At 40.2% G+C, this 15,748-nt stretch overlaps 1 protein-coding gene across 7 annotated transcripts in view; it reads left to right on the top strand.

Annotated features, from left to right (window-relative positions):
• mccc1 (methylcrotonyl-CoA carboxylase subunit) overlaps positions 1 to 15,748 on the top strand; it is a 118,886-nt gene that overhangs the window by 59,837 nt on the left and 43,301 nt on the right. For all 7 annotated transcript variants that reach the window (XM_072255225.1, XM_072255221.1, XM_072255222.1 and 4 more), the window contains 6 exons: positions 946 to 1,162; positions 1,248 to 1,334; positions 5,512 to 5,561; positions 6,709 to 6,846; positions 7,671 to 7,778; positions 14,184 to 14,255. In XM_072255225.1, the coding sequence (XP_072111326.1) occupies positions 946 to 1,162; positions 1,248 to 1,334; positions 5,512 to 5,561; positions 6,709 to 6,846; positions 7,671 to 7,778; positions 14,184 to 14,255 (672 nt within the window). The remainder of the gene's footprint in view (positions 1 to 945; positions 1,163 to 1,247; positions 1,335 to 5,511; positions 5,562 to 6,708; positions 6,847 to 7,670; positions 7,779 to 14,183; positions 14,256 to 15,748) is intronic.

Genomic DNA, 15,748 nt, shown 5'->3' with positions numbered 1-15,748 from the left:
AATGTATAAAATCCTAAAGGGATTGGACAGGCTAGATGCAGGAAGATTGTTCCCGATGTTGAGAAGTCTAGAACGAGGGGTCACAGTTTGAGGATAAAGGGGAAGCCTTTTAGGACCGAGATTAGGAAAAACTTCTTCACACAGAAAGTGGTGAATCTGTGGAATTCTCTGCCACAGGAAACAGTTGAGGCCAGTTCATTGGCTATATTTAAGAGGGAGTTAGATATGGCCCTTGTGGCTAAAGGGATCAGGGGGTATGGAGAGAAGGCAGGTACAGGGTTCTGAGTTGGATGATCAGCCATGACCATACTGAATGGTGGTGCAGGCTCGAAGGGCCGAATAGCCTACTCCTGCACCTATTTTCTATGTCTCTAAGATCAGAGAATGGAATTGAGAAGGAAACGTAAATCAGTCGTAATCAAATGACAGAGCAGACTGAAAGGGCCAAGTGGACTAATTCTGCTCCCTGGATTTATGGTCTAAAGACGTACTCTACAGACCAAAGTTCTGGTTTTAAGTAGCATTTTATCTGAATTTTGGAGTTCACATTAGTATGAAAACCTATAATCTGAAGAATTTGTACAGAAGTTATAATTCATCAATTCATCTTTTTTGAATTTATTTAGAAGGTGGATGATTGTCACTTGTTGTGTTTTTATGACCTGCTGAGTTCCTCCAGCATTTTGTTTATGCTTTGCTCTATGTTTTATGGAATTTATATTTTTATGTTATATTTTAATTTCACATTTTAAACCAAGGTTGGATCTACAACTATACTGATTTTATTTACTGAACTATTGCTGCTGTGTTTTAATGTTACTTATCATTCAAATTGAAACTCCATCAGTGAATTCAGTCATTTCAACTTTATCTGTTTAAGAATGACTGACTGGAAGTTCTGGATGCACAAGTCCGCTGAATGTTGATTGATTCTGTTTCTGACAGATCGTGGGCTTGAACACAAATATAAATTTCTTGTTCAACCTGGCTGCTCATCCAGAATTTGAGGCTGGAAGTGTACACACGAATTTTATCCCTCAACATTATGATGGACTGTTCCCAGCGAAGGAAGCTACAAGTAAAACTGCTCTGTGTCAGGCAGCACTTGCTCTAATACTACAAGAAAGGATTCAAACAAACACTTTCAGAGCACTTTCACATGGTAAGAGCATCTTGTAATTTGCATGTTCAAACTTACATAAAATTCTATCATGCTTACAGCTACTATTTTGTGAATAATCTTACAGATCCATTTTCACCATTTGCACACAGCAGTGGAAGAAGGTTAAATATTGTGCACAGACGAAATCTTACATTGCTTGAAGAACAGAATAGTAAGTAATATCTGACCAGCATAACTGTTGGTGTAGATTCTTTAGTCTCAGATCATTATTTAGCATTTTTGTGGATAATTTTCAGATTGTCTGCTCCCTAAGGGCAGAAGACCCTAAGGGATGTAATAAAATAATACTTTATTATACTAGAGCTAGTCAAAGTTCGAAATAGCATTATAAGAAATAATCCTGATAACACAATTGCTTGTGCTCAAAAACAGGCACCATGGCAGCATAGAGCCATTCCTCTCCACCGATCTGAAATGTCTGACTAGACACAGGTTTAGTGGGCACATTGTACTGTCAAAATCTTTGGTAGTTCAATTAGAGTGTAAAATCAGAATCAGTCTTATTGTCACTGTCTTAAATGGCAATACTCCCTAATTCTTCCTCCACTACAGTGGTGACTGCATTGGTGCTGCTTCTTGTACCCATACTGAGCTCGTCAATTTAATCAACTTTGCCACTAACTTCCACTCTGCCCTTAAATTCACTTGGTCCATTTCTCATACCTCCTTCCCCTTTCTCGATATCTCTGACTCCATCTCTGGAGACAAGCCGTCAACCAGCCATCTTTTATAAACCTACCGATTCCCACAGTTATCTTGACTATACCTCTTCCCACCCTATCTCCTGTAAAAATACTATTCCCTTTTCTATCTTCTTTGCCTCCACTGTATCTATTCCCAGGATTCCTTTCGAGGACATCAGAGATCTCTTCCCTCTTCAACGAATGAAGTTTTCCTTCCTCCACCATTGATGCTGCCCTCACTCGGATCTCCTCCATTTCCCTAAGCATCCGCGCTCACCCCATCTTCCCGCTGCCTTAACAGTGAAAAAGTTCCTCTTGTTCCAGCCCATAAATCTCTGCATCCAAAAACATCCTCTGCAACTTCCACCAACTGCAAAGGATTCCTGCCACTAAACCTATCTTTACTTTCCCTCACCCCCCCACTTTCCCCAGAAATCGCTCCCTCCCTGTGATTCCCTTGTCCATTCATCTCCTTCCCTGCTCTTAACCCTGCAAGCAGTTTGAAGTGTTACACCTGCATTCACCTCCTCCTTCACCTTCATTCAGAGCCCCAAACAGTCCTTCCACCTTCCACTCCTCCTTCTCTTTCTCCGACGCTTCACTCTCCTCTTCAATCAGATTCCTTCTTCTCCAGCCCTTTACCTTTCCTACCCACCTGACTTCAACTATCATGTTCTAGCTAGCCTTCCTCCCCTCCCCCATATCTCTCTTTTATTCTGGCAACTTCCCTCTTCCATTTCATCCTGAAGAAAGGTCTTGACCCAAAACATCGACGCTTTATTCATTTCTATAGATGCTGCCTGACCTGCTGATTTTCTCCAGCATTTTGTGTGTGTTGCTTGAAATTTGTTGTTTGTAGCAGCTGTAGAGTGCAAAGACAAACTTTCACTATAAATTACAAAATATATAGTGCAAATAAAAAGGAATAATGAGGTAGTGTTCATGGACTGACTGGAAATCTGATGACAAAGGGAAAAAAGCTGTTCCTGTTTCATTGAGTGTGGGTCTTCAGGATCCTGTACCTCTTCATTACCTGTAGGATCCTGTAGTAATGAGAAGAGGGCATGTCCCTGATGATGAGGGTCTTTAACGATGGATGTCTGATGTCATTTTCTTGAGCCATCGCCTTTTAAAGCTGTCCTTGTTGGTGGGGAGGATGGAGCTGGCTATGTTTGTAGCCCTCTGCAGCTTTTTCCTATCCTGTGCATTCTCACCATGTAAGACGGTGATAATAAACCTGATGCTGATTTTGATTCAGTTACGGTAATTTGGGATTATAGGATTCACAAATCACTACCCAAAAATTTGAGACACAATAAAATTTGCTGTCACAAAAATCAAGTAAAAAAAATCAACAGGATTTTTGACACAATACTTGGTACATGTGCAGGTGATACAGCTTCACATATTGGAAAAATTTCAATCTAACCAATTATCTGGGAGTGCACACCACCCACATTCTCCCAACCTTTCCTCAAATACTCTCACACTGAAGGCTAAGACATCATTTACTTTCTTGTTTGCTTTCAGTGAATGTGTACAAACATATCTGGGCCCTTTGAATATCAACATTACTCTGTCTTTCACCATTTAAAAAATACTGTTTTATGCTCCAGAGTAGATAGTCTCACATATTTCCACATTATATTACATCTTCTACATTCTCGTCCAATCGTTCAGTTTCCCTACATTCCCAAGCATCTTTCCATCCTCCATACTGACATTCCCATCTAGTTTAATATCATTGGAAAACTTATAAGTAAACCATTTGGTCCGCTCATTGATTTAGAAACATAGAAGCATAGAAAACCTATGGCATAATACAGGCCCTACGGCCCACAGAGTTGTGCCGAACATGTCCCTACCTTAGAAATTACTAAGCTTACCTATAGCCCTCTATTTCACTAAGATCCATGTACCTATCTAAAAGTCTCTTAAAAGACCCTATCGTATCCGCCTCCACCACCGTTGCCGGCAGCCCATTCCACGCATTCACCAGTCTCTGAGTAAAAAACTTACCCCTGACATCCCCTCTGTACCTACTCCCCAGCACCTTAAACCTGTGTCCCCTTGTGGCAACCATTTCAGCCCTGGGAAAAAGCCTTTGACTATCCACGCGATCAATGCCTCTCATCATCTTATACACCTCTGTCAGGTCACCTCTCATCCTCCGTCGCTCCAAGGAGAAAAGGCCGAGTTCACTCAACCTATTCTCATAAAGCATGCTCCCCAATCCAGGCAATATCCTTGTAAATCTCCTCTGCACCCTTTCAGTGGTTTTCTATCCTTTCTGTACTGAGGCGACCAGAACTGAGCACAGTACTCCAAGTGGGGTCTGACCATGGTCCTATATAGCTGCACCATTACCTCTCGGCTCCTAAATTCAATTCCACGATTGATGAAGGCCAATACATGGTACGCCGCCTTAACCACATAGTCAACCTGTGCAGCTGCTTTGAGTGTTCTATGGACTCGGACCCCAAGATCCCTCTGATCCTCCACACTGCAAAGAGTCTTACCATTAATACGATATTCTGCCATCATATTTGACCTACCAAAATTAACCACCTCACACTTATCTGGGTTGGACTCCATCTGCCACTTCTCAGCCCAGTTTTGCATCCTATCAATGTCCCGCTGTAACTTCTGACAGCCCTCCACACTATCCACAACACCCCCAACCTTTGAGTCATTTAGATTTAGTCATATGCTGTTACTTCTGGAGTCCATCCAACAATTCCAGCAGTACTTGAGTAATCACAGCATACCACACCGAGAAATATGTATTCCCATTCTTGGCTTTCTGACTGAAATGCATTTCTTATATTCTCCTCCAATTCCATCTGCTCTAACCTTATTGACCAACCTCCTGTTGGAACCTTATTAAAAACCTTTTGAAAAGTTAAATGCACCATGTCCACTCATTTCCTCATCATCAATCCTACTATTTGCATTCTCAAAGAACTCCAGCAGATCAATCTGACATGATTTTCCTTTCATAAATATATGTTGACTCTGTCCAGACCTACTTCTCATGGTTTTTGCTGTTACATCCTTGGGTATGGATTACATTAAGATTGACATCAAGTCCTGATGAACAGTCTCGGCCTAAAACGTTTATAGTTTATCCATTTCCACAGATACTCTCTGACCTGCTGTTCCTCCAGCACTTTCTGTGTTTCTTGTAGGTTACATTATTTTCTCTACTATGAAATTTGACTAACAGGTCAATAGCTCACTGTTTTATTTTCCTTCTTTTCATAAATAGAGTAGTCATATTTGTTACTTTCTAATCTGCAATTCCAGAATCTTTTGGATTATGTAAGATGACCTCCACTATCAGTATAATAACAGTCATCTGTTTGAAAACTCTGGGATATAAAAACAAGTTCAAACTACATACAATACATGCTACAGGATGAAGATAAAATATACACCCTAGTAGTCATAATCACATTTCCTACAATGTACAAATAATACAACGCCACATAGCTGAATCTAAAAGTGTAGTACTTTATCAGAAAAGATATATTTTATTCAATGAGCATTGGCTTGACATATATAATTTTAAAATGCATTACCATTGCAGAGTTTAATATTTGTGTTTGTTTCTTTTGGCTTCCCTCCCCCAACATCCTAAACAAGGGATGAATATTGAAGTTGCATATAACAATGATGGGACTTATAGTATTCAGGTGAGCTTATAATTGAGAGTTTTTGAAAAGCAATGTCAAGTTAGACAGATTTTTCTTCAGTTGGTACAGTTGATGGGTATAAAGTGCTTCTTTCTCTTTGCATTTACCCATTCTATTTCTCTATCTTCCCGAGAGGCCTTATAATTTTCTCATTCTTCCCATTCTGAGAGTGGTCAAGGCTAAATCTAGAGCCACATTTGTGTTATTTTTTGTGTGTATAGATAGACAATGAGCATTGGTGGAATGATCTGCCCCACCCTAGGAGCCATTAATATGGCATCCATAAATGAACTTTCAAATAAGTCAAGTTATGCGCTGTTAGCACTGACTGATCAATATAATACAAATGAAGTGTAGATCTTGAATCTTCCTGCTATGTAAGACTATGATAATGCAAGTGTTGAATTTACCCAGTGGGACAACTTAAAGCAGCTTTGAGGTTTTGAAGCTGCAATTTGTTGTTGAATGATTATTCTAAGAATTAAATTGCTTTTTTTATTGTTTAATTCTTTATATATTGATTATGACTTTCCTTGTAGAATTGATGGGGCCAAAATTAATTGGTGTCATTTTTAGAGAATCTTAACTTTGATCTCCTCTCCCGAAATCTTTTAAATCTAAGATTAATAATTTTAAAATTGTAATGGGATTTGGGGTTTTAGTTAAAGTTGTTTGTTATCTACCTAAAATTAAATTGCCAGTTGTATAGTTAAACATACTAGCAACAAACAGCAATATTTTGTTAAGAGTTTTGGCAACTGTTCAACCATCCAATATCCTAATGTAATCATTATTTTTGATAAGTGCATTAACCTTCCTTTTGGAGTTAGAAAATGATTTTTTTTTTATATTTATGATCTTAGATGGATAGGGAAGAACGCAACATTGAGATCCAGTAGCAGCCATGTAATCAAATATTGTAGAAAGAACCATTTGTCATACTTTAAATGTGATGACTCTTTGCTAGAATAATTCAAACTCAGACTCTTCTGATTCTGTGAGTGAATGATTCACTATCAAAATGGAAGAACAAATGAGATTTGTGGGTTAATTCAAGATAAAATTGGAATTGTTAAATGGTTTGTTGTATCAATCTCTTGAAACATAAGAGGTTAGATTTAAATTTGAAATTTTGCTTGTACCTCAGATTGATGGACAGGATTTCCATGTATTTGGGAAACTTAACACAGAGGGGGATGCCACATATTTGGAGTCTTCAGTAAATGGGATTCTTTCAAGATCTAAAGTGGTGATCACAGACAACAGCGTTCACTTGTTTTCAATGGTAAGAGCTACTTCTTTCAATTCTAGTCTATATATTCCCCCACCTCACCCAAGTCCGCAAAAAGGCATCAGCACCCTCCACCTACCAAGCGAACATTAGCAAAGCCCCCAATAAAGACCATGATCTGCAGTACAACAAAAACTAATCGTTCTCCCAACAATTCAACATGCTACAGTCTCTCTCTCTCTCCCCCCTTCCCCTAATAAAGGGAAAAAGACATGTCCTTTTTGCATTATTTTTATTTCAACTGTGTGTGTGTGTGTGTGTGTGTGTCTATAATGTACATCCAGAAATTCTTTTTCTTTGCAGACATCCATGAAAACAGGAGTTTCCCCAAAGAATGAGTGACAGTAAAAATGTTAGAACCCCAAACCCCTCTACACCCCCCCACACACAAGCAGCAGCAAAGCAACAACCCTCCCCCACCCCCACCCCCACCCACTTCCGCAAAAAAAGCGTCAGCACTGTCCACCCACCAAGCAAGCAATAGTAAGACCCCAAATAAATATCATGATCTGCAGTACAACAAAAACTAATCATTCTGACAATTCTACATGCTACAGGCTCCTTCTCTCTCTCTCCCTAATAAAGGCGTCCCCTTTCACAGCAAGAGGGGAGACGTAACAAAACAACGCGCTGATTTATGGTGTTAAAAATCTGTCTTGCCACTTTTTTTTCCCAAGTTCTGTGACCTGGGAATTGGCAACAATCTTGTCACCCACCAGTGAGAGGGAGAGAGAGAGCACAACTTGCCAAGTTCCATTTCTATATTCCAGATATAATTATTGCAGCATATGTTTGATGGTTTTTGATCTTTATTTTAGGAAGGGACTGCACAGTTCAGTAGACCTGTGCCAAAATATTTAGCTGGAATTGATGCCTCTGGGGCTGAGGGAGCAGCAGTGGCACCAATGACTGGAACTATTGAAAAGGTAACATTATGACTTTGAATTGATAAGTTGTTCTTTAAGTATCATTTAAGACAGGGTTAAGGTGACCTACATTACTTTCCATACTGAACCGCCAGAAAAAATACATTTTCTAGACTATTTTCCAGAACTGGCCACAAAGTTATTATGAAGAGCTGTTGGCTCCTATGAAACTAATTCCCTTTATGAATTGGTTCCTCCAGGAACTGCAAGGTATGAAGCAAGCAATTTCTATAATATATTGGAAAGTATTCTGAGGGACCAGATATGTAAGTATTTGCATAGACATGGACTGATTAGCGATAGTCAACATGGCTTTGTGGGTCATGTCTAACAACCTTAGGAAGCTTTTCGAGTAAGTTACCAGGGAAGTGTATAAAGGCAAGGCAGTGGATGTTGTCCACATGGACTTTAGCAAGGCCTTTGACAAGGTGCTTCTTGGGAGGTTGATAAGGAAGTTTCAGTCGCTTGGCATTCAGGATGAGGTAGTAAATTGGATTAGACATTGGTTTATCAGGATTAGCCAGAGAGTGGTAGTAGATGGTTGCCTCTCTGACCAGAGGCCTGTGACAAGTAGTGTGCCACTGGGGTCAGTGCTGGGTGTGTTGTTTACGTTATCGGTAATAATGACTTAGATGATCATGTGTTGAACTGGATCAGCAAATTTGAGGATGCCACCAAGACTGGGGCCATAGTGACAGTGAGGAAGGCTATCAAAGCTTTCAAAGTGATCTAGATCTGCTGGCAAAATGAGCTGAAAAATGGCAGATAGATTTTAATGCAGGCAAGTGTTAAGGTATTGCACTTTAGCAGGAATAAAAACAGGGTAAGATTTACACAGTGGATGGAGGCCACTGAGGTGAGTGCTAGAACAGAGGGTTCTGGGAGTACAGATCCATAATTCCTTGAAAGTGGCGCCGCAGGCAGATAAGGTCATAAGGAGACCTTTTGGCACATTGGCTTTCACAAATCAATGTACTGAGTACAGGAGTTGAGATGTTATGTTTAGTTGTATAAGACATTGGTGAGGTCATCATTTGGAGTATTGTGTGCAGTTCTGGTCACCAGTCCACAAGAAAGATAGCAATAAGATTGAAAGTGTAGAGAAAATTTACAAAGGTGTTGCCGGGACTTGAGGACCTGAGTTTTTGAGAAGAGTTGAATAGTTTAAAACTTAATTGCCCGAAACTTAGGAGAATGGGGGAGGGGTGATATTTGATAGCGGTATTACAAAATTATGAGGGGTATAGATAGGGTAAATGCAAGAAGGCTTTTTCCACTGAGGCAGGGTGAGACTAGAACTAGAGGTTATAGGTTAAGAGTGAAAGGTACAATGTTTAAAGCTTCACTCAGAGGGTGGATGAGAGTGTGGAACAAGCTGCCAGCGGAAATGGTGGATGTGGGTTCGATTTCAACATTTAAGAGAAATTTGGATAAGTACGTGGTTGGGAAGGGTATGGAAATCTATGGTCTGGGTGCAGGTTGATGGAACTAGGCAGATTTATAGTTTGCACGGACTGGACTGGCTGAATGGCCTGTTTCTGTACTGTAGTGTTAAAGGACTTTATGATTCTATATAGAACATAGTGTATATGCAACTCTGGAAAAGACCCTTTAACCCAGGATGTTGTGCCAAGCTAGTTAAAACCCTAACTAAACTAGCCCCTTCTGCCTATACAAGTCAATAATCCCTCTGCATATTTATGTGTCCATCTAAAAGCCTTTTGAACTCTTTAACAGAGCAAAATGACCTAAATATTTTATAAGAATGTTAACATTATATCCTTTTTTTTTGTTTTTTTATATAGTGTAGTGTTTTTTTTCTTCATTTAAAATTCAATGTTTTTCTCTCCTCTTCATCTTTACTCTTCATGAACTGATAAGAGGAGAATTGCTGTTTTCTTTTTTTATTATATATTTTATACTAGCTTAACAATATGTATGATTTTGATAATGTCTACCTTAATCTCGGTTTGTATTGTTATTGATATATATATTTGAGATAATTCTCTTGTTTGTACTTATGTTCCTTTTAAATCAATAAAAAGATAATAAAGAAAGAATATTAACATATCAAATCACGTAATGAGATACTAAGGCAAATTACTATATCAAAATATTAGGTTTTAAGGAGCAATTTCAAGGAAGCATTAGCTAAAGGTAGCGAACGTTAAGGAGTTTATATCCCTTTGCAGCCAGATGCACACCCACTTTCTGTGCAACGTCCAAAATCAGGGATGAGCATGAGGCTAAGGTTGGAGGCACGTAGATAGTTAAAGTGCTGGGGACTGCAGAGGGTCTTGGACATTGTGAAAGATGAGGGAATGAAGGGATTTGAAAACAAGAGTGAAAATGTTTAAGTTGAGGAGTAATACTTGAACTAGACATTGCAGTGGTGGAAGTAGCTAGACTTAATAAACTAGAAATTAATTTGTGATTAGTTGCTTATACTGGAATCAAATAAAATGCAGTCATTGGAATCACATGGGCAGAACTCTGTGTTTATAAAAGAATTTGATGAAAATACTAGATATTTTTAATTTTGGTCAAGGTGACAAATTGTGTCCAAGGTCCATAAGTGAAGTTAGCTATTGAGTCTTTTTAGCATTCCCAGCATTTGCCGAAAGTGGGTTTAAACTCACTTTCAGTTATGTGAACTTTAGAAATGCAGGGGTGTTGGGAAAAGGTGGATTGGTTGCCCTTCCATAGAAACTTCTGATAATTCTATTCCTGTGCCATAACTTGAACTAATTTTACCACAATTTCTTGTATTTCCTTTGATTAATTCTCTACCTTGTGTTGGCGTGGCCAAATGGTTAAGGCATTCGTCTAGTGATTTGTAGGTCGCAAGTTCGAGCCTTGGCTGAGGCAGCGTGTGTGTCCTTGAGCAAGGCACTTTACCACACATTGCTCTGTAACAACACCGGTGCCAAGCTGCGTGGGTCCTAATGCCCTTCCCTTGGATAACATCGGTGGCGTGGAGAGGGGAGACTTGCAGCATGGGCAAATGCTGGTCTTCCATCCAACCTTGCCCAGGCCTGCGCCCTGGAAACCTTCCAAGGCGCAAATCCATGGTCTCATGAGACTAATGGATGCCTAATTCTTTACCTTAGTCTTTACTCTTTTTGTTATTTGTCTTCAGCATTTGAATAACACTTAGCATGACTGCATTTCCCCTCTCCCCCCCCCAACTCCTAAGTGCTTGTGGAGTTCTAATCAGCTATTTCGTATGAATAAAAGTCATGCAAAGGTCATGAAATTTGCAGCCTTACTTCTCAGGAGGAAATTATTGGGAAATAATCAGCTTTTGCAACGGTCCAGTAGTTTTTGGTCCTATTTATTCACCACCTATCCTTTAAAATGCCTAGCAACATAGCATAAAGGGAAAGGTTGTATGCAAATAGTAGTTGTTAGTGAGTGAATTAGCTTGTTGATTTTGTACATGTATTGGTTGTTGTTTCCAATTGAGATTAAATGACAGGCTGATTCCTGACATTCACCTCAACAGATTATAATTGCTAATAGATATGGAAGAGTAATTACCATGTTTGTTGACTGTTACTGTGTATTTTCAGATTCGTCCTATTGTAGTGAGTGCTATAGTGAAACGTGTTCACTCCAACCTGTAAAAAAATATATATATTATGAAGAAAGGTTACCATTGTGTTGGATTTTCTTCAGGTTCTACCGTCCACACTTTGCAAACTGTGATTAATTCAGTTTTGTTGTGCGAGGGGAGGGCGTTTGGGGATGGTATTCTGTTAGTTTTGTGCGGGGGAGGGTTTTTTCCAGTGGTCGATGTTCCTGTTCAGTTTTATGCGGGGGGAGGTTTGTTTCAGGGGTTTGACGATCGGGGTGCCTTTCTTTTTTGAACAGTGTGGCGGGGGGGGGGGAGTGTGTTTAATGTTTCTCGCTGAATAACTTCCATGTTTTTTAAGTGGTGGAGCGGACTTGATGGGGTGAATGGCCTAATTCTGCTCCTGTGTCTTATGGTCTTACATTCTTTCTTTGTTTCGTGGCTACCTGGAGAATACAAATTTTGGAGTTTTATAGAGACACATGCTTTGATAATAAATGAACCTTTGAACCTTTAATTCCCTCAGGGAATGGAGAAGGGGTGGTGTTGGGTTTCATTTTAACTTAAAGGTAATAACAGACTGGCACAATATATCAGATCCTGCAACTTCATAGAGAAAGGTACAGAAGGAGATCTTTATCACTCTGCATAAGACAATGGCACTTCTGGCTGAGTACTCACAATGTCTTAGATTAGATCACGTCAGATATTATAGAAGCATAGAAACATAGAAAATAGGTGCAGGAGTAGGCCATTCGGCCCTTTGAGCCTGCACCGCCATTTATTATGATCATGGCTGATCATCCAACTCAGAACCCCGTCCCAGCCTTCCCTCCATACCCCCTGATCCCCGTAACCACAAGGGCCATATATAACTCCCTCTTAAATATAGCCAATGAACTGGCCTCAACTGTTTCCTGTGGCAGAGAATTCCACAGATTCACCACTCTCTGTGTGAAGAAGTTTTTCCTAATTTTGGTCCTAAAAGGCTTCCCCTTTATCCTCAAACTGTGACCCCTTGTTCTGGACTTCCCCAACATCGGGAACAATCTTCCTGCATCCAGCCTGTCCAATCCCTTTAGGATTTTATACGTTTCAATCAGATCCCCCCTCAATCTTCTAAATTCCAATGAGTACAAGCCCAGTTCATCCAGTCTTTCTTCATATGAAAGTCCTACCATCCCAGGAATCAATCTGGTGAACCTTCTTTGTACTCCCTCTATGGCAAGGATGTCTTTCCTCAGATTAGGGGACCAAAACTGCACACAATACTGCAGGTGTGGTCTCACCAAGGCCTTGTGCAACTGCAGTAGTACCTCCCTGCTCCTGTACTCGAATCCTCTCGCTATAAATGAAGGCATACCATTCGCCTTTTTCACCGCCTGCTGTACCTGCATGCCCACTTTCAATGACTGGTGTATAATGACACCCAGGTCGCGTTGCACCTCCCCTTTTCCTAATCGGCCACCATTCAGATAATAATCTGTTTTCCTATTTTTGCCACCAAAGTAGATAACTTCACATTTATCCACATTAAATTGCATCTGCCATGAATTTGCCCACTCACCCAACCTATCCAAGTCACTCTGCATCCCCTTAGCACCCTCCTCACAGCTAATACTGCCACCCAGCTTCGTGTCATCCGCAAACTTGGAGATGCTGCATTTAATTCCCTCATCCAAGTCATTAATATATATTGTAAACAACTGGGGTCCCAGCACTGAGCCTTGCGGTACCCCACTAGTCACTGCCTGCCATTCTGAAAAGGTCCCGTTTATTCCCACTCTTTGCTTCCTGTCTGCTAACCAATTCTCTATCCACATCAATACCTTACCCCCAATACCGTGTGCTTTAAGTTTGCACACTAATCTCCTGTGTGGGACCTTGTCAAAAGCCTTTTGAAAATCCAAATATACCACATCCACTGGTTCTGCCCTATCCACTCTACTAGTTACATCCTCAAAAAATTCTATGAGATTCGTCAGACATGATTTTCCTTTCACAAATCCATGCTGACTTTGTCCGATGATTTCACCGTTTTCCAAATGTGCTGTTATCACATCTTTGATAACTGACTCCAGCAGTTTCCCCACCACCGACGTTAGGCTAACCGGTCTATAATTCCCCGGTTTCTCTCTCCCTCCTTTTTTAAAAAGTGGGGTTACATTAGCCACCCTCCAATCCTCAGGAACTAGTCCAGAATCTAACGAGTTTTGAAAAATTATCACTAATGCATCCACTATTTCTTGGGCTACTTCCTTAAGCACTCTAGGATGCAGACCATCTGGCCCTGGGGATTTATCTGCCTTTAATCCCTTCAATTTACCTAACACCACTTCCCTACTAACATGTATTTCACTCAGTTCCTCCATCTCACTGGACCCTCTGTCCCCTACTATTTTGGGAAGATTATTTATGTCCTCCTTAGTGAAGACAGAACCAAAGTAATTATTCAATTGGTCTGCCATGTCCTTGCTCCCCATCATCAATTCACCTGTTTCTGTCCGTAGGGGACCTACATTTGTCTTTACCAGTCTTTTCCTTTTTACATATCTATAAAAGCTTTTACAGTCAGTTTTTATGTTCCCTGCCAGTTTTCTCTCATAATCTTTTTTCCCCTTCCTAATTAAGCCCTTTGTCCTCCTCTGCTGAACTCTGCTTTCATGCTTTGATAAGAGACATCTGAAAGATTAAGACTTTTGGAATGCAATATAACAGCTGTGGATATATTGAGTGGAAGAACAAATAACATATTTGAAACTGGTACTCCAGTTGCATTCTGCGCTGTGAACACAGACACTTCTGGCTAAATTCCTGTTCGTGCTTTTCAGGTGTTTGTTAAAGAGGGTGACCACGTGCAAGCTGGAGATCCGTTAATGGTAATGATAGCCATGAAAATGGAGGTGAGGAATCCTGCCATCTTCGTATCCGTTTATTACTGTCACATGTACTGAGACACAGTTAAAAGCTTTGTTTTGCATGCTGTTCCTCTAAATCATCAAACTTTACAACTCCTCCCTTGAAGGGTCAGACACCCTGAGCCAATAGGCTGGTCCTGGACTTATTTCCTGGCATAATTTACATATTACTACTTAATTATTTATGGTTTTATTACTATTTAATTATTTATGGTGCAACTGTTGTAACAAAAACCAATTTCCCTCGGGATCAATAAAGTATGACTATGACTATCATTCCAAACAAAGGTGCATTGAGTAGACAAATGAAGTGCAAGAGCCATGACAGATTGAGAGTTCAACTATATTATACAAACTTCAAGGTTAAAAGTGAATTTATTCTTAAAGTACATATATATGTCACCATATACAACCCTGAGATTCATTTTCTTGCGGGCATATACAGTAAATCCAAGAAATATAACAGAATCAATGGAAGACCACACCCAGCAGAACAGATAAACAAACAATGTGAGAAAAACAACAAACTGTGCACCTACATAAGCAATAATAATAATAAATATGCAATAAATATTGAGAACGTGAGATGAAAGTGAGTCCATTCATTATGGGAACAGTTCAGTGATGGGGAGAGTGAAGTTATCCCCACTGGTTCAAGAACCTGATGATTGAGCATTAATAACTGTTCTTGAACCTGGTGGAGATGGTCCTGAGGCTCCTGTACTATCTTACTGATGGCAGCAGCAAGAATAGAGCATGGGTGGGTAGTGTGGATCTTTGATGGTGGATGCTGCTTTTTCTCTGTGAGGGTATGCTTAATAGTGGGGAGGGCATTACCCAGGATGGCCTGGGCCATGTCTACTACTTTTTATAGGGTTTTCTGTTCAAGGGCTTTGGTGTTTCCAATCAGGCATGATGCAAACCGGCAATATACTCACCACCACACAGGAGATACTGTACAAGAGGTCTATTCAAGTGTTCTTATAACAGTGGGATGGAAGTCGTCCTGAAGCCTAGAGATACAGGTTTTCAATTTTTTGTATCTTCTGCCACATGGCAGGGGAGAGAAAAGAGAATGATGTAAGTGGGAGGGTTCCTGGATTATGTTGGTTACCGACCTGGGGCAACTGCAAGTGTGGATGTGGTCATTAGAGGGGAGGCTGAATTTTGCCATTGACTGGGCTGTGACCACATCTCTGCAATTTCTTCTGGTCCTGGGCAGAGCAGTTGCTATACCAAGCTGTGAAGTATCCAGGAAGGATACTTTCTAAGGTGCATCCGTAAAAATTGATGAAGGTCATCGAGGACCTGCCATATTTCTTCAGCTTTTTGTGAAAGTCGAGGTGCTGATGTGTTTTCTTGGCCATGGTTGGATCAGATCAGAACAGATCAGAACAAGCTATTGGAGATATTTACACCTAGGAACTTGAAACTCTCAACAATTTCTGCCTAAGCATCATTGAAATATACTCTGCCCT

This window comes from Mobula birostris, chromosome 4 (assembly GCF_030028105.1).
Source record: "Mobula birostris isolate sMobBir1 chromosome 4, sMobBir1.hap1, whole genome shotgun sequence".
NCBI classification, from domain to species: domain Eukaryota; kingdom Metazoa; phylum Chordata; class Chondrichthyes; order Myliobatiformes; family Myliobatidae; genus Mobula; species Mobula birostris.
Note: the sequence above shows the minus strand (reverse complement) of the source record. Positions and strands in the feature narration are given on the sequence as shown.